The sequence below is a fragment of the Arctopsyche grandis genome, chromosome 7, assembly GCF_051622035.1.
Source record: "Arctopsyche grandis isolate Sample6627 chromosome 7, ASM5162203v2, whole genome shotgun sequence".
Classification (NCBI taxonomy): Eukaryota; Metazoa; Arthropoda; class Insecta; order Trichoptera; family Hydropsychidae; genus Arctopsyche; species Arctopsyche grandis.
Genome location: NC_135361.1, coordinates 2,918,558 through 2,941,237, shown reverse-complemented (window position 1 = coordinate 2,941,237; position 22,680 = coordinate 2,918,558). Strand labels below are relative to the sequence as shown.

General features: G+C 38.2%; 1 protein-coding gene across 2 annotated transcripts; it reads right to left on the bottom strand.

Annotated features, from left to right (window-relative positions):
- Positions 1-349: 349 nt before the first annotated feature.
- Positions 350-11,423, bottom strand: Usp10 (ubiquitin specific protease 10). Of its 2 annotated transcripts, XM_077435307.1 has the most exons (11): positions 11,154-11,423; positions 7,451-7,613; positions 7,193-7,249; positions 3,967-5,931; positions 3,321-3,519; positions 2,960-3,248; positions 2,786-2,884; positions 1,836-2,012; positions 1,513-1,747; positions 1,140-1,321; positions 350-1,065 (listed from the first exon to the last, which is right to left on the bottom strand). In XM_077435307.1, the coding sequence occupies exons 1-11, from the start codon at positions 11,313-11,315 to the stop codon at positions 976-978; spliced, it is 3,618 nt and encodes a 1,205-aa protein (XP_077291433.1). In that variant the 5' UTR covers positions 11,316-11,423; the 3' UTR covers positions 350-975. The 2 variants fall into 2 exon arrangements, with proteins under 2 accessions (XP_077291433.1, XP_077291434.1); XM_077435308.1 differs by lacking the exon at positions 7,193-7,249 and having other exon boundaries at positions 11,154-11,414.
- Between the last annotated feature and the right edge of the window lie 11,257 nt (positions 11,424-22,680).

Here is a 22,680-nt window from a genome sequence, read left to right as displayed (position 1 = left end):
CTTATTAATAATAAAAAAATCATGGATTTCGTGTGTGCACATGTTATATTAAATACAAAATAATTCAAAGACACAAAAAATTGAAAAACACATCAAAAAACCATGCAATTATTATTCAAGTCAAATTACAGAAACGATAAAAAAAATTTGGGCAAAATCTTATCGACTATGCTGCACTGCACACACAAAAGAAAAAAACAGCAAATGAAAAAAAATTGGTCTTATCATTATATATACGTAATATAATTACAATTTAACATTTATAAATATATAGATATATATATATTTTATATCACACATAATATTCACAGAATATCAGAGTACATACACCTCATAACATGAATATTTTGGAATATTTTAATGGAAAGTTCTTTCCATCGAATCGAAAATCAAAAATTTAACGTCAATATCTTTTTTTTTGTGTAACAAAGCTTCTTTAGAAATCATATCTGAATTCTCGCGCCACTTCAAAATATTTCCGCAGACAGGGCAGAAAGCACGCATGCTAGAAATGAGCCTTTAGCGATTAAAACCATTGCATCTCATAAAACCAATTATATCTACTCATTATCACACCACAATTTATTTTACCGATTCAGTCTTCCATTTGAGAATTTCCAGATTTTCTAAAAGTTTTAAGTTTTATATGTGTCAATCAAACACTCATTATTATTTACAAAATACTGTGTTCTATTTTATTATATTAAACCTATACACTATTTACAATTTCAATATTTACTCTCTATACATTATATACTTAAATTTACATCTCATTTTTGAAAACAAGGAATAATTTTGAATATACAAGAAACCGTTATAGAAATAGATATATCATATCTGACGAAATTTAGAGGATGGCTTCGGTTATTTTTTTTCAATTAAAAAATTAGAAAATTTATGAGATATTCAGTCTGCTGTGGAGAGGCCTAAGAATTATCGAAAGATAATCTTTTCTTTTTAAATATGATTCTTGATTCAAGGTTGAGGATGGCGAGGAATTTGCATGGTGTCTTGTCTGCGGTACAACAACAGATACGGTGTCCTGGGCGAGCGCGGATGTAAAACCTTAAAATTGCATAAAACACATAAATACAAGTTCAAACCAATCACAACTATTTCTACGTAACGCAAAAACCAACCTGTTGTTCGGTAACGGACGACACAATGGAATCGTCATACCGTAACCAACCCCCGCAGCCAACATGATAAGCATCAGTCAAATAATGCCCCTTTTCAGCCTCGGATCCTTCATGATAAACGACGGCAAACAACTTGTACGACCTTTGTTTAATTCCATACTTCATTTTGGGAGAGATAATTTCTGGAACATCAAACAAAATTATCATTAGTAAACACTCAAAAATATACAAAACATTACACACTCTATCAAATTTCATTACTCAGATTTAAGTATCAACATTATTTATTATGGTGACGAAAAATAAAATATAGCATCATTGTAAATACAGCAGTGTAAGTTTGTACAATAAAAAAAATTAATAAATCACTAACTCGGATCAATCTTCAGGTCTACGGGATAGTCGATACTTTTGACTATTTTGACGGTTGCGCCATCTTCAGGACGACAATGGAAGCATTTAAGATGCAGCAGAAGAACGACAGGCAATCGGTCCAAGAGAACCTGTTGCCAAGCCTCGACTGGTCGCCCTCGAGAAGGACATGTCACTCCTTCGAGCTTGTCTTTAAGAGCGACCCGTTCTAAAGCTTCTCGTACGGAATTGGAACGCTGCAATACATGGACACACATACGATAGAATATTTATTTTATATCATAACACATACAAGTGTATAGAATATATCGTATAAGTTTTCACCTCAATGTCTAGTGGCAATGTGAAGAAAGGTTGAACGCAGTGAGTGGTGTCAGACATGGCAGTGTCAGTAGCTCTTTGAAGCCTGCTACGAAGTTGTCCTCTGAAGATGTCACTCAATGGAGTACGTCCAGCCAAGCATCGTCGTTCTATAGAGCCTTTGTTCTTCGGACCCATCACCTATGAATAGAAATATTGATTAGTTTCTAAATGATAGTGTTACACAATAATTTCATGCTTAGCATAATCAGAATGTACAATTTTCATTCAAATATCAGATCGTAACTACTACATTGAGTAGACGAAGAAAGCAACAGATGTAGACTGTCAATAAATACCGAGATAACAAATTATGGTTATTGAAAATCGTGTTTCAACAAATCTCTTGGATATGAAAAGAGTAATAAGATGGTGTATTTGAAAAGTACCAAAGAGGTTAAAAGAAGAAAAGATGGACCATATCCTGCTTGGCAGGATCAATGTGAAATTACTGCAGAATCTTAAAAAAAATCCTCTCAGTTCTATCTGTAGTCTTATCAGTATGCATTCATGGTAGAGAAACACAGATCCTCAAAGAGAGAAAGAAAACGAATTGAATCATTGGTGTCGGAAAAGACTATTGAGAACATTGTGGACTGAACAAACATTGTAATTCTAACAATAAGAGCTGGACATAGAGGAAAGACTCTTCGGTTTGCTTGGGTATACAATGTGGAAAGGACTAGAAATCATGAATAAATATGTAAAAACTCTTAAAAAATTAATAGTTCTGGGCAACGTATCAAGAAAACGCAGCTGGGGACGTTTTACAATGTGGTGACCGATCAAGTGTGAGCTGACTGAGATCGGCCGTAAGCTTGGCAGAGGACGGTGAGCAGTTCTTCATTTCCGACACCACTACAACAGATATGAGGATATAAAATAGTTTAAAAATCAATACAAGCAAATCTTACCTTCCATTCCTCATCATCGTCAGAATCTTGACAGGTGTCGTTTCCGTTAACAGCTACTGGCGAATCCTTAGAATCATCAGGTTCATATAATTTAATAAGCTGCAATTAATACGGTACAGTTAAAAAATATGAATTTAAAAAAAATTTTATCATTGAAAACACTTTTGAACTTACCTCGAGCATTTCGTCATTTAATGCGTTTAACAAGCAACCAAGAAACTCCTCTGCGTCCTCCTGCCTACCTTCGATGCGGAAACTATCGCCATTGTTCATATCGCGTAGCATGTGCAAAACGGTGGAGGGTTCGAAGGGAGCACCAACATTGACAGGCGGAGAGACGGGAGTGGCAGCATTATCGGAAGAGTCTCCGGCAGCTGCTGTGGGACCGTTCCTGGCCGCACGCTCTGGGCGAGTGATTCTAGCTCCAGGCGGCAACGGTACAAACTCTCCACACAATTCCACCCTAAAATAAAGATAAAATCAATAACGAAAACTAGCAAAAAAAAAAAATTCAATCACCGAAAGGTATACTAACATAGCATCGATAATCGGAGTGCTGGACTTTCCGCGTTTGGAGTAGGTGGATGGCAGACTTTTCAGCATGTTGTAGAATGGAGGACATGCGATGAGAGCTTGCAGGATGGCGTTGATGTAACAGTAGTTGGATCGGTTGCAAAGACCACGAGGTTGCAGGGAGACGGTGTGGTGATTCAATTGATAAACGGACAAGAATTCTGAAATCAATACAGCGATGATGTTATTTTTTTGGTCAATTGTTAAGTGACGATGAGTTGGCAGACACATTTCAAAACACTTTGTGCAAAATTAATCGAGTCATTAAATCTCCGCCACACACACAAAGGTCAAACTGTCAAAACAGGAAACACATCAGTATACTGTTGGTGATAAACGCTGTTCCAAGGTATATATTCCGTTTTTATTTTAAATTTCATTTTTACCATAGTGCCATTACATAAACAGGTCGAAGAATTTCTGAGAAATCGACAGTTGAATAAGATAAATTGGCAAACTCAATATAGAAAACGATCGACTTCTAATTGAATTAAATCTGACCAGCATATCGGGTCTAACCAAGGTTAGATAAATATAAATAATATATGCATTTGTGATTTTAAAATGTGTCAACCAGCTTTACAATATCAATCATCAAATTAACTCACCCCCCCTGGCATAAGCGAGAGGATCGTTGATATGAGCTGGCATAGAGTTTTGAGAACTATCTGCCGATTCGGATCCATCCTTCTTCAGCGGCTTCTGATTCGTGGATGCCTTCTCACCCGATTTATCGTTGGAGTTGTCCTGCGAGAGTGAAGCATCAAACGGACCCACTTTGGCCACTGGCTTTAGAACAGACGCTGGGTTGATGGTGGCCGAAGCTTTAGCAGCACCCGCAGTCTGGACAGACGCGGAATCGTCGGTTTGTGGTGAAGCAGGAGCAGCCGGCTGCACGAACAGACTAGCCCAAGTCCTGCTGCTAGATGGAGTCGTCACAACTGGAACTGGAGCCGGGGCGCTCTGATTGGAATCGACGACCGAACGGCGTGGAGCGGGAGGTGGTGGAAAATCGGACGCTTTGGGAGGAGTTGGTGTGATCGGAGTGGTGACGGTTTCGACGGAGGATACAGATGGTTTTCTAGCGTGACTGAAAGGCGCCTTGTTCGTTATCGGTGCGGTGGTTTGATTGTGTACCGTGATGGCAACTGGGGCTGGTTTAACTAATTTGGGTTCCGGAGCCGGTGTGGTTGCCGACGCTGGTTCCGTGCTAAGTTCGGCGGTTTCTTTCTTGTGCTTGTTGGCGAACGGAGCCTTACTCGGCAGGCCTTGTTGAGGCATTATTACCCCTGCTAGCTGTTGGGGCGGGCCTGTTTTGACGAAGGTCTTATTTGTGAACGGTGGTACGTTGGTTTTGGTCACTTTGGCGCTCGGGACGAGTGTGTTGGCTGGCACGGGTACTGAGCTCTTCGTAACAGTAGCTGTGGTGGTGGGTGTTGTTGTGACGACTTGAGCGGAAACGGTGACGGGGAGTATCGTCTTGGCTACGTCTGGTTTGTTGGCGTTCCAAGCCGTTTTCACAGTTTCCGTCGCAGGTTTTGGTACTACTTTATCGGAGCCGATTTGAGGTGGGTTTTTAATTAAGGGTTGCGAAGTATTTTGGGTCGGAGCTATGTTCTTACTATCCAGCTGTTTAACACTGACGCCTTGTTTGTGTGCAATTTTAAGATCTTTCATGGGCAACGTGTCGACTGCGTTGTGATTGTCTTGTACTTTGATCGATTCAGGCTGTGGATTGATGTAGCTTTTGTGATCGCTCTGTCTGACGAAGCTCTTGGCGTGAACGTTGTACTGATGTGCCTGCGGTGCCGGTGGAGGTGGCATCGCGTAGAAAGTCGGATAGCCTTCCAAAGAGCATGCACCGTCGAGGGGACGATTCGGATCGTACACAGCCGAGGGGGGTAAGCAAGCCGGATGCTGGGAATAGAACATTTCATGCGGAACATGCTCTTGTTCTATCATCATTTCGGGGGGGTACTCTTCAGGTCCTTTCTCGATCTGATTCGGATCCTCCATGATACCGTAATCCATATAAGGCATGTACGGATAACCAGCAGCTACATAGCCCATGGAAGGGTAGACGGGTACGTGATACAACGGAGCACCTTGCGCCGTCTGAGGAGGTTGATAATAATGGGGATAGTAAATGTACGGCTGGGGTGGGGATTGGACTCGTTTGATTCCGCCGCCTCGCCGACCCTTGCCTCGGTCGCGGCCGTCTCTTCCGCGTGGCTCTTGCGGCACGTGTGGGACATATTGCGGTTGATAGTATTGGCCCATGTAACCGTGTACGTTTACGTTGGCCGTCACTTGACTGACGTAAACGCTGGGTGGGAGTAAATGAGGTGTGGTCCAGTGGTGGTTGGCCGGGGGTCCGGGGTTGTAGAGAGGTGGCGGCGGTTGAGTATAGGCGAGCGGCGGTTGATGGGGCACAGGCTGGTTGGAAGCGGCCGGAGCCGGAGCACTGCGTTGGGGACTGTGTGGTGCCATTTCGCGTTCTGTCGTCGTCAGACTATCCAGGCTGCTCGACGTTGTCGGAGGGCCTGGTGTTCCAGACGAACACGATGATAAATCTGTTAAACAAAAAACGGCCTCATATATTGTTTCACACAATGACTATTGTAGGTACAAAATTTTTTCTTAATATCTATTTCAGTCAAGAATTAATTTCAATTTGATTCGAAATACTTTAAACTGAAACAGACATTGACAATGTCAAAGGAAAAGCAGTGTGTTATAGCAATAGTTAAAATTGTTAGAAACGTAAAATATAGTGTGATTTTGAAGGTGGCGAATTTCGATTTTGAAAAGATTGATGGTTGAAATGTGCATTCTATAAATTTTATAAGATCTAAAGGTAAATGCATACTTAAATTTGTCTCTTTCTACCAGCTGAGTGCCAAACATATGGTAGTTAAAACTGAGAAGCATAAGTCAATTGCAGTCGAATGGTTGACAATATTAGTGCAATCAGCATGTTGAAAGATATTGATTCATCGTCTATTCAACGATAGAACCTGGTTAATATATGTATGATACACAATGGATATTTTTAGCACAAAGCAATGTTCAAAATAAGTTTATTAACTAATTAGTTTGAATTAGCCATGTTAGATCGAGTGTAGGGAGAGATGAATATTGAATTTAATAGATAAATGACCTCAAAGAGTCAACCTTATATTCACATAAGGATATCGCACTTCATGACAAAATTGACACCTAAGTCAGTATCTGTAAAACCAAAAATTTAAACTGTACTGTGTTTTAGAGTATTTTTTATTCATCAATATGCAAATAATAAACTTATTCAGCAAACACAATCCGGAAATCATTTAATACTGCTGAAATTCTCTTCATATAGATGGAAAATAATTCTCAAGACGGCAAGTTTACAACATTATGCAGTTAAAAGTGATGAGAATTACCGACAATAATGTCACCGATTAAAAAAATTCTTTGACAATGAAAGATCGTCAATTCATTTGAAAAATAATGAGTAACCAAGCAAATATACAAATGATTCACAAATAAAAAGGTACAAAAGAACAACGTTCATTATCAATATTAACATTCATCAAAAGCTATATTTAATTTTTGATAATTAAAATCAATATTCCAAGTAAACAGAACGCATTTTAGAATATCAGTGCAAAAATAAACACACGCACACATCAGTGCCAAATTCGGAATAAAAAGAACCGCCAGAAAAGAAAATCCGGTCGGTAGAAAAACGGGCATAGAATAAATTTTGTTAATTGTTAAATTGTATTTTATGATATGTATAATAATAAAAAAAACCCCACACAAAATACATTATTATAAAAATATATTTACCGACAGAATGCGAATGCACCACATACATGGTGGTCATATTAACCGCATCGTTAACAACTGAAATAGATAAAACATACACCTTTCAAATGCCGCACACTTTAAAATGAGATTGTGTCGACGTTATCTAACAGTCGTTGACAAAAAAAAACGTAAGATACAAATATAATAATAATAAAATACTTGTGAATAGCGAATAGCTCTAAAAAAGAAAACAAATAGTGAGCATCACAATGTACATCACACATTGTGCACAATTACCGTAATTTGGGTCGGTCCAGGTGACTTGGGAGTCTGTTTTGTCACCAGACGACCAATTTTCGGATGCGGCAGGTGCGTGAGCGGGAGCCGAAGCAAACAGAGCACTAGTCAAGCTGCTGCGCTCCTCTTCGTCGATGTCAGTTAAATCAAGAAATCCATATTCCTATTGTCGGACAAAAAAATAAATAACATTACAAATTGTACGATCATAGCATGTGATTAATCCAAGACAAATAAACCGGTGATTTGAATCGGAACAAAGCTTCAAATGTTATGCATATCAGTTTTTTATCGACGAACGCCAGTCGATTGAATCCGACAATATAAATTTACAAATGTTCGGAGTTGCAAGTTGACTAGCGTCGGAGTAAATCGAGGGTCAAGTGTACTCGCGGTAATTATATAACGTTTGATGAATTGATTACTGGTAGTGTGCGTATGTGTTTTGCATATGTGGCGAAAATATGGATGTTTATTTTCGGATTGAAGAATTTCCACTGGTTGATAAATAAATGTTTGTGATATTGCGATGACTTGAAGTGGTTCCACTATGACGTCGTTGAAAGCCAAGTTTCAGTTTGTTTGGAAATTTAAATGCACGTGTGTTTATATTCTAATTTGTAAGCCATTTGTATATTATATTTAAACGAAAAAATACACATATGCAAGGCTTGAAAATAAAATCAAGAATTTATTTTAAATAATATTTCATGACAACATATCCCAAAGCCTGATTATATAACATTAAATAATCCCTAAAAGAAGAATATGACTTCTAATCTCAAGGAAGTGGTGAAAGAAAAAAAGAGAATGAACCATATATGTATGTACGTATATGAGATGTTCGTAACGAAATTGTTGACCTTTTAATTGAGAGGCTAAAAGTGAGCCGTGTACAGTTCATAGCAATATAATATATATATCATGTGAGACACTCGACAGTGTCCAGAAGATGCGACTTCAAATTAAAGTCATGCTACAAGGGCGAGGATTCTAGAAGTAGCATATACAGTTCGAAATAAAGCTGGACGATTTGACGAAAGTCAGACGATGAATCTATGATGAGTTTGGAAAAGCTCATCATGGAGGGCCAGATTGTGCAGTTAATCAGGATAAGGTTGTAAAAGGTTCTATGACAGAAATTCCATGGAATTTGATTTGATTGAGTGTTGTATGTTCATGACAAAAGATCTAACCGACTCATTTCAATAGCCAGTCAAATCAAATTTAACCCTTTGAATGCTGACCAACGCCGATCGGCGTTTTGCCAACAAGTCGATAAAATACTGTGTTGTTTTTTGAGTATGTAAAGAGTCTATAAAGACTGGTTTTACACCGGAATTTTTGAACTGATAACCATAGCAGAAATTAATCTATGGAAATCCGTAACTGCAGAGTATTTTAGTTTGTGAGCATTACATTTATAACAACAACAACAACATAGCAACAATGAAGAAGATGGAACTAGTTTTGGAAGAATACATTCATTAATAGACTTGTTTTGTTTATTTTATATTGTTGCAAGATATATATATTAGAGTTTAAATACAACTTTACAAAACTCGAAATCCTCTGCGGTAGTTATCTGGGGGTTTGTTTAGATTAGCAACAATTTCTATACCCGCTTTCTATTGGATTTCTAAATAATTCTAGTTGGAAATATTAGTGAAATTTTCAGCGTGGCGGGAGACTCATGTTGAGGACTTTAAGGGTAAATTCCTTGACCTTTAACCCTTTGCCCGCGTCACCAAATTTAGCGAACATACCCTGTACGCGGCTGCTTTTTTTGCAGATTTTGTTATCGCGTTTTCGACTATAAATATAGGTTGTAATATTTTATAAATTATTTTAGCCTATATTGAATTTTTTTTGACTACTGCCATCTATTGAATTTGGTAAAGTGTACATATAGTAATATTTTCAACCAAGATATAAAATTTTAACACAATAGACGGCTCTTGTACAGGTTGGAACTTCCAAGACATCTATGCGTGTCTCACGCGCTTAGGGCATGTTCGCTAGGACATGTATAGTAGTCGTACGCGGTGGAAAGGTTAACGTGAGCTTTCAACAGAAATGACGTCAGCACTCAAAAGGTTAACCATGAAGTGCAGATTCTATTGAGTTTTGAATTCTTTAAATTGAATAAGAACATCATAATAATCCAAAAAACATATACAAAGCTAAAAAAAACACAATAAAAGTTTCGGTGCAATTTGATCATTTGAAATGATTATTGCCATTGTTATTTCAGCAGTGCGTTAATTACAAATGCTTTCGAAATATGATAGAATTATACATGTGTGTTATCTATTCAACACTTTTTTTTTTTTTTTATATAATGTAATGTCTTCGGATCAATAGTCGGGCCGAATCTTTTGCCATGGATGGTATATAGTCGTCGGGAACAAAAGTATGCGGACCTTTTGTCGCAGAACAGGCGTGGAGGTCTGCAAAGGTCAAATAACACTCTATAAAATTTACCATATGTTAGCATCGGTTCGCAAATAACCTTATAGAGGTGCAGAACAGTGATGGATATATTTAAAGCAGTATCCGTTTGAATTTTTAAGCTCCTATGGTTTATTCATACAAACGTTTGAATAATTCAAGTGAAAAACAACAAACAACTCGGTCAACACTACACTGATTTTATCACCCCCACCTCCACTCCGTAAGCCTCCTTATTGGTGGATAATCGATCTCCATACGAGTCGAATCAATAGGTTACAATATTGTGTTCTGGAAAAATCTATTTAAGGTGTAGTCACTTTAAGTACATACGAAAACGCGGTGGGGGGGGGGGAGCAGATCGTTAACAGCTTATTGTAAAGAAAAACGGTTATTTATAGATGACCTAAACGTAATACGTATGCATAGAAGTATGTATGTAGATTGCAGTATCACAAACGATAAGCTATATTTAGCGAGAGACACAGAGAGAGAGAAAAAAATGTGCACGTTTGAATGAAATTTTATTCCCGTTCAAAAATGTAGACTGGGGACGCGCGCGCGCGCCACCATATTGAAACGAGAAACGTTCAAGGCGAAAATTTCTTCCCATACAAAATATTATATAGGCCAGTGTTGCCATATTGAAAAAACACACTGAAATAAAATGGTGGATCCGCACATCCGCACTTTTAGGTTATGTTCGCACTTTGATCTTCGACACGGGCGAGCGGGGCGGGGCGGGGTGGGGAAGGGCGAGCGGGCGAGAACGAGACGCAAGACGCGCCGCGATGGAGGAGAGAGGAGAGACGAGCGAGAGGGAACAACGAAGCGGAGACGTCAAAATGGATGACGCGCAAAATATCACATCGGGTCAAACAATAATACATAATTGATCACAGTTGAAACATATCGCGAGAGATGTTGACATGCCGGGGACGAAAAGCGGGAGCGAAAGAGACGCAACGATCGACAGAGGGGGGTGGGGTGGGGTAGATCGGAGAAGGGGGGGGGGGAAAGCAGCTGAAAGTCGGGCAACATGGCGGGACGGGAGCGGGGTGCGGGGAGCACAGCGCCCTCTAGACTGTCTGCGGTCACGTGTCGACGCGGCGGGGGGTGGGGTGGGATGGGGTGGAGCGGGGGCGCAGCGCTAGACGTGACGTATGCACGAGGCGCGGCGCGTGCGTGAGGTAAGATGGCGCAACACGTGCCGTGCCGGCCGGCCGGCGTTTATTTTAGGTGTGGTATTTACCGAGGTGGCGGGTGCGGGTGCGGGTGCCGGTGTGGGTGCGGGGGCGGAGGTCGCAATGGCGGGGCTCTTGGTCGCTGGTGCGAGTGCGGTTGCGGTTGCGTTCGCTGCGTCGTCTCTGTCGCTGCAGTCGCTCGCGGTGGCGCTCTTGCTAGTGCAGTCCATCTCCTGGCCGCCGCAGCACCATCACGTCGGGCGGCGCAGCCTCACTGTGCGGCCGCCCCGCTGACACTGCCCGTCCCGTCCCTTCCCTTCCCTCCTCTCCCCACCACCGCCATCGCCACCACCACTCTCGCACGCCACTGCTGCCAACAACGCTCTTGCGTAACACGTGCTCGCGTCGCCCGTCTTCTTTTTCGCGATGATTTCTCATTTTTTTTTTTGTGTTCGTTCCTCTTTATCGCCGAAAGTTATGGTATACTCTCGCAATCTCTTAGTATGCAACAACATGGTTTTCAGAAAGGACGCTCAGTTACAACAAATTTACTACTATTTAATGATTTCGTTACTAATACCATGAACGATCGGTCTCAGGTTGATACTATATATACAGATTATAGTAAGGCATTTGACAGGATTGATCACGATATTCTCCTTGAAAAACTTTTACAGATCGGTATTCATGGTGATCTATATAGATGGTTCACCTCATACATTACACGTCGATCACAGGCTGTCTTAATAAATGGATTTATATCGAGATGGATGAATATTCCTTCTGGTGTTCCGCAAGACTCCCTATTGGGACCTCTATTATTCAATATTGTTGCGTAGGGGTGGGTGGAGGATCCAAGTAAAAGGCCAACAGTCGTTTCACAGCATTTATTGATGATTAAGGAGATACACGCAGTGTCACGGCTAAGTTCAGAATGAATTATATCGCCTACGTACCGCCTTATAAAGGGTAGATCTCTCAGGACGCCTAATCTGTTTACCTGTTGTATAGTCACGTATTCGGATATGTATTTCCAAGACATTGGGTTGTAGAATTCGTAGTAACGGGGGCGTTGAAATAATAGAGCGTGCTTGGAGCGTGTGTTGTTTATTGGGTTGTCGTACACCGAGTGGGGCGCTTCTGTCAGACCCGCCGAACCGCGCGCGTCCCGGTGCTGCCAACCTGCATAAACGCCGGTGTGGCAACCCCCAAGACCGCTGGCTCGGCAAGCCTCCACAGGGTCTTCCCGTACCGATTCTGAGAAATAACTAATAACGGTCATTGTTTAGCCTAAATGCACTTAGAGTCCAGATATAATCTTTGGAAGTACATAAGTGCAAGCACTTACATAGTTAATCCGATAACAGATAACCCTTGAACGGTCACATAGTCTCTGGGATTCTATTCGCTTAATCCGCGGCGTACGTAAGAATATCTTCATCTTCGATATTGAAAAATGTTTTCAGAATTCAAGTGTACTATTATTTGCTGATGATATGAAGATTTTTCAAGAGAATAGACAACCGAAATGATGCTTTGGCCCTACAAGATGATTTGTTCAGGCTAGAGGTTTATTGCAGCATAAATAAGTTGGAAATTAATATAGCAAAATGCTCCTGCATAACCTTCACCAGAAAACTATGTCCAGTTGACTTTCCTCATTCAATCAACGGACATAGACTCACAAGGGTATCGGAAATTAGGGATTTCGGAGTCTTTTTAAACTCTGATCTATCCTTTAGTAAACATATTGACAATGTTGTAGCTCGAGCGTCGAAGGCCCTCGGGTTCGTCATCCGGTCCTCCAAATGCTTTACTTCTATTAAATCATACAAAATACTATATTGTGCATACGTAAGAAGTATTGTTGAGTTTGCATCCCAAGTTTGGAACCCAGAGTACTCTGGTGCAAGAGACAGATTGGAGCGCATTCAGAAGAGATTCTTGAGGTACATCAGTAGCCTATACTTCCTATGAAGATGCTTGTAGGTGTCAGCATCTACTTCCACTTGTCAAAAGAAGGGAGATAGCTGACATCTCAACAATTTTGAACATCCTTAACGGCTCGATCGACTGTCCTCAATTATTGAGCAGACTATCATTGCGTGTGCCAAATTGAATGACTAGATGTAATGAGCTCCTTTACATACCTAATACTTTTTCTAATTATGGAAGAAGCTCATTCATCTGGCGTGCAAGCTCCACCGTCAACACACTAATTTTAACAATTTCTATGTTTGACTTATTTAATATTAATGCTATACAAGCTAGAGTGATTATTGCAAATTTGTTTTTCGATGATTTATTTTATTGAAAATTTACGATTGTGATTATGAATTTTTATTTTGATGTATTTATTTTGTCTTTTTGTTTTTTGTTATATATTATATTATTTTTATTATTTCATAATTTTTATCATATTATTATTCTTATTATTTTGATATTTTATTATACTGTTATTTCTATTTTTTTCTTTTGTTTTCTCTAACTATCTTACTCTTTTATCATTTTTGTTTCTTATTTTAAATGTTTGAGCTTTTCTTTTTTTTACCTATATGTGAAAATTATTAATGGTTTACTTAACATAATTATGTTTTTTTTACTATCAATCTATGTAACTTAATAAACTGTAAATTTTCCAAATAAATAAACGGAGACTACATTGTACGACAGGAGATCCACGTGAGTGATTTTCGTAGTGACGGTTATCCTGTTAACGATTCACATTTGGGATGTCATCACCGAACCGAACTAATCATGGCAATTTTGATTTATATTCGACTTCATTCGAACGAATGTAATTTTCTCCCCGTGAGATATTCCTGAACGCAGATTCTGAGATTTTATATTTACGATTCGATAAAACTACCGTTTGCAACCGGACACTGTCCATATTTTACTACAAATTTACCTCACTTCGTAAGTGTATCTAAGGCAGCGTTAACACTAGAGGTATCTACCGCAGTATTTGATAGATCTGTAGGAATCTCGTCACCGCAAATCGAAACTATCGAAATCTATTGCGACGGAGAATACATTTCTCACGCTCAACCATTGACGTCATCTCAAGTCGAAGAATACCTGCATCCATTAAGCTAAATCGAGTGGAACGACGCCAAACATTCGAGCATATTCCACCCCAACAAACCAAGCAGAACGACACGAAGAACACCTGCATCCATTAAACTAAATCGAGTGGAACGACGCCAAACATTCGAGAAACGTCCACCCTAAACAACAAACCACATTCCTCGCATAACTTGCACACGTAAACACCACGTGCACCACGTGCACGTGAATTTCCATAGGCCGGGAAACGGTCCAAAACCTTCAACCCCCCTATAATGGAAAAAATTAAAATCGATTCGTCGACTTTTCTTTAACGTAGATTGAAATTATCTATCTCTTCCATCGTAATGTAACCCTGGCACGGGTCTACGGGACTTGACAGAATGATAAATGACAGAAAACGCAAATATCGAAAATCGAAAGATCTTAAGTCGAAAGATCAAAAAAAAATGGTGCATGGTAAACGGTAGATACTCACTTAATTTTCGCGAGCAGGATACAACAGGAACAAGAGGAACATGCTTTTCCTCCCGTATTCTGCGCGCGCACATTAATACGGGACGAAAAGCCTGTTCCTCTTGTTCCTGTTGTATCCTGCTCGCGCAAATTAAGTGAGTATGTACCGTTTACCATGCACCATTTTTTTTGGATCTTTCGACTTAAGATCTTTCGATTTTCGATCTTTGCCTTCCGATATTTGCGTTTTATGTCATTTAACATTCTGTTAAATCACGGAGACCGCCCTGGCACATGGTAAAGATCTTTCAAATCTCTAACCTCAACCTACGCTATCGAGTCGACGAATCGATTTTAATTTTTTCCATCTTTCGACTTTCCATCAAGTCACTTTCGTTGCAGTGACGGCCACCGTGTTTTAACATGTTGTTTTAAACGACACATCTTTTATAATAATATTTTAATGCGTGTTTGTATACACCATGTCCCATCTCTCAAAGAGACGGAGATTGGTGAGTGTTTACAAAGTACTCAATCACCATGCTCCGTGTCTCTTTCTCCCCTTGTGATCGTATATCGTGGAAAGAGACGTGGCATACTATTTCGTTCACGTGATAGGCCAACAAAACGAAAAGATTTCTTTCAAAAAAATTATTTAAATTTAAAATTATTAATTCCGTTGATCTGAATAGCAATATTTTACCGAGTGCACAATTATATGCACACAGGCTACTAGTAGGCAATACTTTTTTACGGGCCACTAAAATGCTAGGATTCTTACTACGAGTTAGTAAACTTTCGAGATTGCGTTGGTGCTTAAAATTATTTGTGAATCTCTAAATTTTTCTTTCGTTATATGGAGTCCTACTCGTACAACTCATTCATTGAAGACAGAGAGAATCCAAAAATGGTTTCTCAGATATCATTATTATTATCCCTGGCTATATCCTAGTGCTTTTCTATTAGGGACGTTAGGGTTTAACTCATTGGAATCACGTTGTGTTTCTGGGTAATTTTTTTTTCATGTTGTGTTTCTGCGACTTTTCGGCTGCCAGATGTTCTGTTATAGAGATTCTAGTGACTTTTGGGCAAGCGCTTTGTGGGCGACAACCACCGAACCATTACCCCTCCCGTTTCAGTCTTTTCACTCCGTTGGCACACCCAGAATTCTTAGGGCAGGGAACTAGTCAAACCGATAAAACTTTCTTTTCAAATTCGTCAAACGATTATATATGTACAATTATTTAAAAATAAAATCTTACTTGTAACGTAACGTTCTCCCAATCGTCCCTTCAGTTGGCTGCAGTTGCTAGTTTTTGCGAATGGCAATACAGGCCGATAGTTTTTACCGCGAAAAGCAGGAGACGAGAGCCTCTCTCAAGCATTCGCGTTTCGACAGTACCAGGGCACATGCGAGCCCCCCCCCGATCTCTCCCGTGCTGTCTCCATCGCAGACGCGCCCAGAGATCCGCCATCTTGTTGAAGAACCGCAGGACGGTTGAGTTTATCATAGCTCCCTCCCTGAGTTCCAACGAGTTCGTCACCTGTATCTCCACGCAGCTTCCTACCCCCGTGCGGGTTAACCTTTCCGTGGTAGCCAAACACTCCGGAAAGCCCAAGAAGCATCAGCCGCTGGAAGACAGACCAGGTGACACGAGAGCCAGCTTCACAACAGCTGTGCTGCATCTATAGATGAAATGAGGATTCTAATCAGGAACCTTCACGACAAATACAAGACATCCCAGGCTAGTCAATTCGTTCCCTTTGACCCCCACCACGGAACGAACGCACCTGGAAGAACGAATAACGTATTCCTTTCCGCCACCTGCTCTCCCAACGCTAGATCAGTGTAAGCGCGCGTAAATACGTTTGTTACATACTTAAGTTTTTATTATGAATCTCTCGGATCACTTTGTTCGTAACAAAGAAACAAAATTAAAACGATATATGAAATCTAAACAGTAAGTAACACCCCCCATAAGGTACATCTGCCTTGTACCACCCATTATGTCGACTATTCTTCCCATGGGCATATCTCTCACCCGTGTATTTAAATTTACATCTCTTCTCATTATGCCCGATGACGACGTTCCACAACTTTTGACATTCGTTTCCATACATCGCTACTTACAAAATATGTACATCGATTATGCTAAACATTTTTCAACCGAAGCGACATTTTTACTTTATCTACGTACGTAGTAACAAATTTACAATAGATGAAGTTTTGTGATTATGCGAAAATTCTAATTCGAGTTTCGAACTCAGAATCGATCACTTATCACTTTTTCATGGTCAAATTTAATTTGCATGTTAGTATGTGTGGTGATTTTTTTAACATCGTGTCCTATTGAACTAAAACTTAGTATCGGTTAGTGAAATGATTATCGATATGACGTAATTTTTTTATCAAATTAAGTTGACTGGAAATGACTTCTCTTAATTACCTCCCCTTATAGGCGTACTCTTTTTTTTTTAAGTTTTTGGATTCAATTATCTCCCAAACCGATCAACAGATCAGATTGATTTTTACTGTATCTATGTACGTAGTAACAATAGATGAAGTTTTGTGATCATGCGAAAATTCGAACTCGAAATTTTGACTGATTCGAACTCAGAATCGATCACTGATCACGTTTTCATGATCTATAAAAAATGCGTGTGTGTGTGTGTGTGTCTGTGTGTGTGTGTCTGTGTGTGTGTCTGTGTGGGTGTGTATTTTGGGAATATTTTTAACACCGTTAGTCCTATCGAACTGAAACTTAGTATCGGTTTCTGAAATTCTTATCGACACGACGTAAATTTTTTTCAAATTTTTAAGTTGACCGGAAATGGTACCTCGCCTTATACATAGGTGTCCTCTTTTTTTAAGTTTTTGAATTCAATTATCTCCCAAGCCACTAACTGAATCGGACTGAATTTTTTTTAAATATGATACAAATAATAATTTTTATAACCTCATATTTTTTAAATATTTCTATCTGAACCGGAAGTAGTACTTTTACTCTAGAGAATCGAAGTTTTTTATGTTTTTTTCAGAAACCTTTTGGTTTATTGAACTGAAATTTCATATCTAGAAGTTTAAGTTTAATACCAAGTTAATTATAAAATTTAGTTAGCATCCGTCAACCGGAAGTAGCAGTTTACTCTTGCTCGATTTTTCTTCCACTATATTTTTCCGACCCTTTAAATATGTGTGCTCTTTACGAGAAAATTCAAGTATGAAAATAAAAAAAATGTGATTTTTTTCCTATATGAAAAATCAAAAATGTTGTAATCACACGACTTTTTCCACACAACTGAAAATTTCAAGCTGAAAATTTATATTTGTATTATTTATGTACTAACTTAAAGTTAGTAAAGTTTTGGCTAGAATTTGTAAGCCAATAATAATAACAATAAAACCTTCCCTGAGTGCGTCAGGTCTTCTAAGACCGTGGATGTATTCTTGCGAGGTGCGAGGAGACACCTCTGTGAAGGACAGTGCATACAAATTAATACATAAAATTTTAGAGTTAAGTAATTAAGAATGTATTTTTTAAATTAGCTAGATAGCTAAAATTATATAAATTAATAAATATTTCAGTATTTTATTTTGACCTTTTAAATCATTTCTATCTTCTTGATATTTTATGTTTATAATACTTGTAGTGATGGTAAGTAATAAAAAAACTTTTGAACAATATCTGACAACCGAAAGTAGAACTTTTGTCTTGTATAAGTTTCCCTACATTTGCGCTCAATTTGTATCGAAAATGCTCTCATAGTCGGTATGTGTGAACGTGTATGTATGTATGTACATACATGTTTCATTATCAAATTTTGTTTTTTATACTTTTCATATTCCTGAAATACACAGACAAAGTCATGAGTAAAGAGCAGACCAAGTTTGCGCCGTTCTTTGTTCATTGTTCGCCGTGCATTGTTCATTTTTATGATGAACCTTTTTTTTTGCACTCTAACTTTGTAGACACAAAACGCCCTGTTTCCTGGAAAAAACAAGCTTCCGGTCCTACGTCTAGCCACGAGTTAGTCACATTGAAATTTAAAAAAAAAGTGTTTTTTTTTCATCCATTTAAATTCGTTACTTGATCTTTTCCCTGTTTCCGGCCATATTAATAAACGTCACACAGACATAAACAAATATCAACTATTCATATATTCAAACTACCTGAAACGCCATTTACTCACTGACAACCTTGACCGAATTCAAATAGTCCATACTCCATACGTTAACTAGAACTACTTTGTAAAATCAGAGGTTTCAATCGAACTCGAATGATGACTGCCGACATAATATTTGGTGTATTAATAGGTAAGTGGATGTTCAGCATTTGACGTCACTATATTAAAACTACATATTTTAAGAGTTCGATACTGCTAAATAATGAATATACGTATTATATAATACACCTAAGTACCGTCACTGACTATGATACGTTAAGGCGATGTATTATCATACATATCATCATCATCATCGTTTACAGCTCGTACCAGCTTGGTTCTCGTCGAGGATATTCTTCAGCCTTTCTGTAATAACCTTTGTGAAGAGCTTGTAGACCGCTGAAAGTAAACTAATGGGTCGGTAGTTCTTAATATCGCTTTTATCGCTTTTTTGTGTATTAAAATGATAGTTGCGTTATTCCATCCTTCTGGTATAGCTTGGTTCTGGATGCATTTGCTGAAAAGCCTAGCTAAGATATTAATTAGGGGGGAGCCGCCACATTTTAGTAAGTCAATGGGAATATTATCTTCCCCTGGGGTTTTACCGTTCTTTGCAGTTTTTAGCGCGGCCTCTACTTCACTGAGCAATACTGCAGGAACCCTTTGGCCGTGTGTCGATTCCGGAGCGGGAAATTGACCTTTGTTGTTCTCGTATAGTTTTGCATAGAACGTGTAAACTCTGTCTATGATCTCTTCTCTATTCCTAATTATTACTCCGCTCTCTGATCTGATTGCAATCATTTGGTTTTTGCCTAAGAAAATATCTTGTTTGCATTTTTTCAGGCTACGGTTATTCTTAATGGTATTTTCTATTAGCTTGCTGTTAAAATCCCTGACATCCCTGACTATTATATTTTTAATTTCCTTATTTACTAGATTGTATTCTTGCTTATTATTATCCCTATCTAAATTCCTTTTATGCTTAATTAGGTTTTTTGTTTCCGCTGAATCCACCTAATTTCTTACCTGTTGAGGTTAGAACCGAACTAATTGCAGTGTTCAATTCCTCGATGTCTGCTTCTGGGTTTAATTTCTCGTATCTATTTCCAAGTTCGAGTTCGAATTCCTTTTTCCTAGACCTTAGTTGAGCGAAATTTGGAGAGTTATTGCATCCTTTTATTAATTTCCTACGTTCGCAATTTATATTAATGGCCATCCTGGCACGGACTAATCTGTGATCGCTACCTACATATATCTACTTTACTTAAAACACTAACGTCTTTAACGGAGTGCAGGGCATTTGTTAGGATGAAATCGATTTCGTTTCTGTCTCCTTTAGGACTCTCACAAGTCCACTTATTGTTTCCACTAATGAGGCGATCGCCTCTTTCGTTTCTTTGGCCGGTACCAAAATTTCCTATTGCTCTCTCTGTTTTTGTCTTTGTCTCTTGTCCTATAAGTCGCCCATGATTATTTTAAGGTGGTGGTGGCTTTTATCGTATGCGCCCTGCAGCTTTTCGTAGAAGTCTTCTATTTCCTCGTCTGGGTGGCTAGATGTGGGGGCGTACACTTGGAAGATTTGACAAGTGTACCTGCTCGAGATTCTTAATACTACATAGCATATATGTACGTTCCGATATGTCGCTTATTTCTATAATACTTTTTTCTATTTTCTTTTTGATAAGAAACCCTACCCCTCCTATTCTACCATTTGGTAGCCCTCTCCAGTAGAGACAGATACCACTTTTTGGGATTATTTGATTTTGCTGTTTCCGTCTTACTTCACTAAGTCCTACTATGTCCCATTTGATATTTTCTAATTCATTCTCTAATGCAAGCACACTTCCTTCACTCGATAACGTTCTTACATTGTACATCATACATATATTGTACATAATATGTTTTTGACATGTTGACATACCCGCTGACAAATTTTGAAGACCGTCGAAATGGCTTTGTAAAATTTCTTAGCACTACAAATAAAATAAAAATTATACATTGCTATCGATCAGTGGCGAACAACAGTACCGTTGTGAGCTAAAAATATTTCAATTTCCCTGTAATGTTAATATTTAAATTTGACATAATATGTCTGTAGTCGACCAAAAGCGAATATTTAAGAACGTCTCTGAAAATATTGTGATATTTTTTCAATTAGTCAGCATAAAAAATATCATCTCGTACGATGACTTTTTAATGTTAAAAAATATAATGCTCATTTCACGCATGAAAAGTTTTTTGCGAAAATTAATTTCCACATTAAATACAACGTCGCTATGAAACAGTAAAATTAGCTATTATATTTCTTCAAATAATTCTTTGTATTTAAAAATACATGCATATGTTTTCGTATATTATTATATGTATACTAGTGTTGTACCCGATGAAATATCATCGCATGAGTGTTGGCATATTAAGTTATTTAATAAAAAATAAATAAAAGAAATGTGTCGGTCCTGTATTCGATCCGCACGCGGTTGAATTTTTTTCAAATACCTTTTAAATATATTTTATTTAATATTATATTTAATTTAATATGAAAAAAATGGTACCTACCTACCTACCAATAGAAAAATTAATTAATTAATGAAATAAATTTTCAGTAGATGGCGCTAATTGCACAGAGACTAATTTGCCTAGAGGAAACATTAGTACCAAACAGTATATATACAACTTTTTTGTTGATGTGTTATTATGTTCGTATTATATTCGTACGTTTTGCTAGCAGTGTTTTAACTGTGACGTACATATGTATGTCGAATTGAACGACTATTACATATAGAACGGCGAGCGTTATCTTACACATAAATAGAAATACACACATAGACACACAGAATAGCGGTATTTTATAAGTATATGATAACTAAAGCGAGGCGCGTGGATGCGCCGGCTCGAATTAGATGGGTTTATTTTGTCAATTTCTATTGATAACCTTAGAAATTGACAAAAGGATCCCGTTTTGGAACATTCGTCCGCCGAAGACTTATGACAACTTACGTACTGAATATTGAAAATATTTCGATTATTATTAAAATTAAGGTCAAAAGCAAACATAATTTTTCAAATACATATATGTAGCTCGATAAAAATTAATAAAAACAGAACAGATGTCAATTAGAGATTTATTTATTAAATTAAATTTGTTAATTCATTTTAACTGGAAAAATTTCAACAAAACCTATAAATGAAGTTGTAATATTGTATTATTTATTTATTTATTTAATAGTTTTGGACCATTGTGGCATTACAGGAAGAACCTAATGCGCCACAATGGCCTACATTTGAAAAAGATATAAAAACATGACAAGTAAAATTTAAATAAAGGAAAAAAGCAAAAGCAGAAAACATGGTAAAATAAAATAATTAAAATAAGTAACAAAAGGAAAATAATACATCATTCAGAGAGAAAAAAAAAATAACAAAAGTGTAAAAATTAAAAATAAAATCCATAAATCCCATTCTTTGTTTACACTGAACAAAATTAAAATTATATATTTATAGCGTGCAATTCCCATTCCCGTTCCCGTTCTCGTTCCCGTTCTCGTTCCCGTTCCCGTTCCCGATCCCGTTCCCGTTCCCATTTGTCGGAAAAACGCAGGCAGCGAACACATTTGAAATTATTGGGTTGCAATGACACTCATTCCCATTTTTGGGCAATTTTTTTTTCACAGTAATCTTCCCGGACACGCATACAACAAATCCTGAAAGTTCCATCGTAATCGATGAAACTTTCGATGGAACGATGGAAAGTGGTTTAGGACCCTATACGAGACACAGACAGACATTCAATTTTATATATGTACATATATAGAAGATGTAGATTATTTAAAAATTTTAAATGTAACATTTCAGCGTGCTAAATTGGGCCAATCGAAACGAGTGACAGATGTGTAAATCATCCGCTTC

Coding starts and splice junctions, on each gene's coding strand:
- Usp10 (XM_077435307.1), bottom strand. CDS start 11,315: ATGGACTGCACTAGCAAGAGCGCCACCGCGAGCGACTGCAGCGACAGA. Junction 3,249..3,320: donor ACTCCGATTATCGATGCTAT/GTTAGTATACCT, acceptor TCTTTATTTTAG/GGTGGAATTGTGTGGAGAGT. Junction 1,748..1,835: donor CATTGCCACTAGACATTGAG/GTGAAAACTTAT, acceptor CATGTATTGCAG/CGTTCCAATTCCGTACGAGA.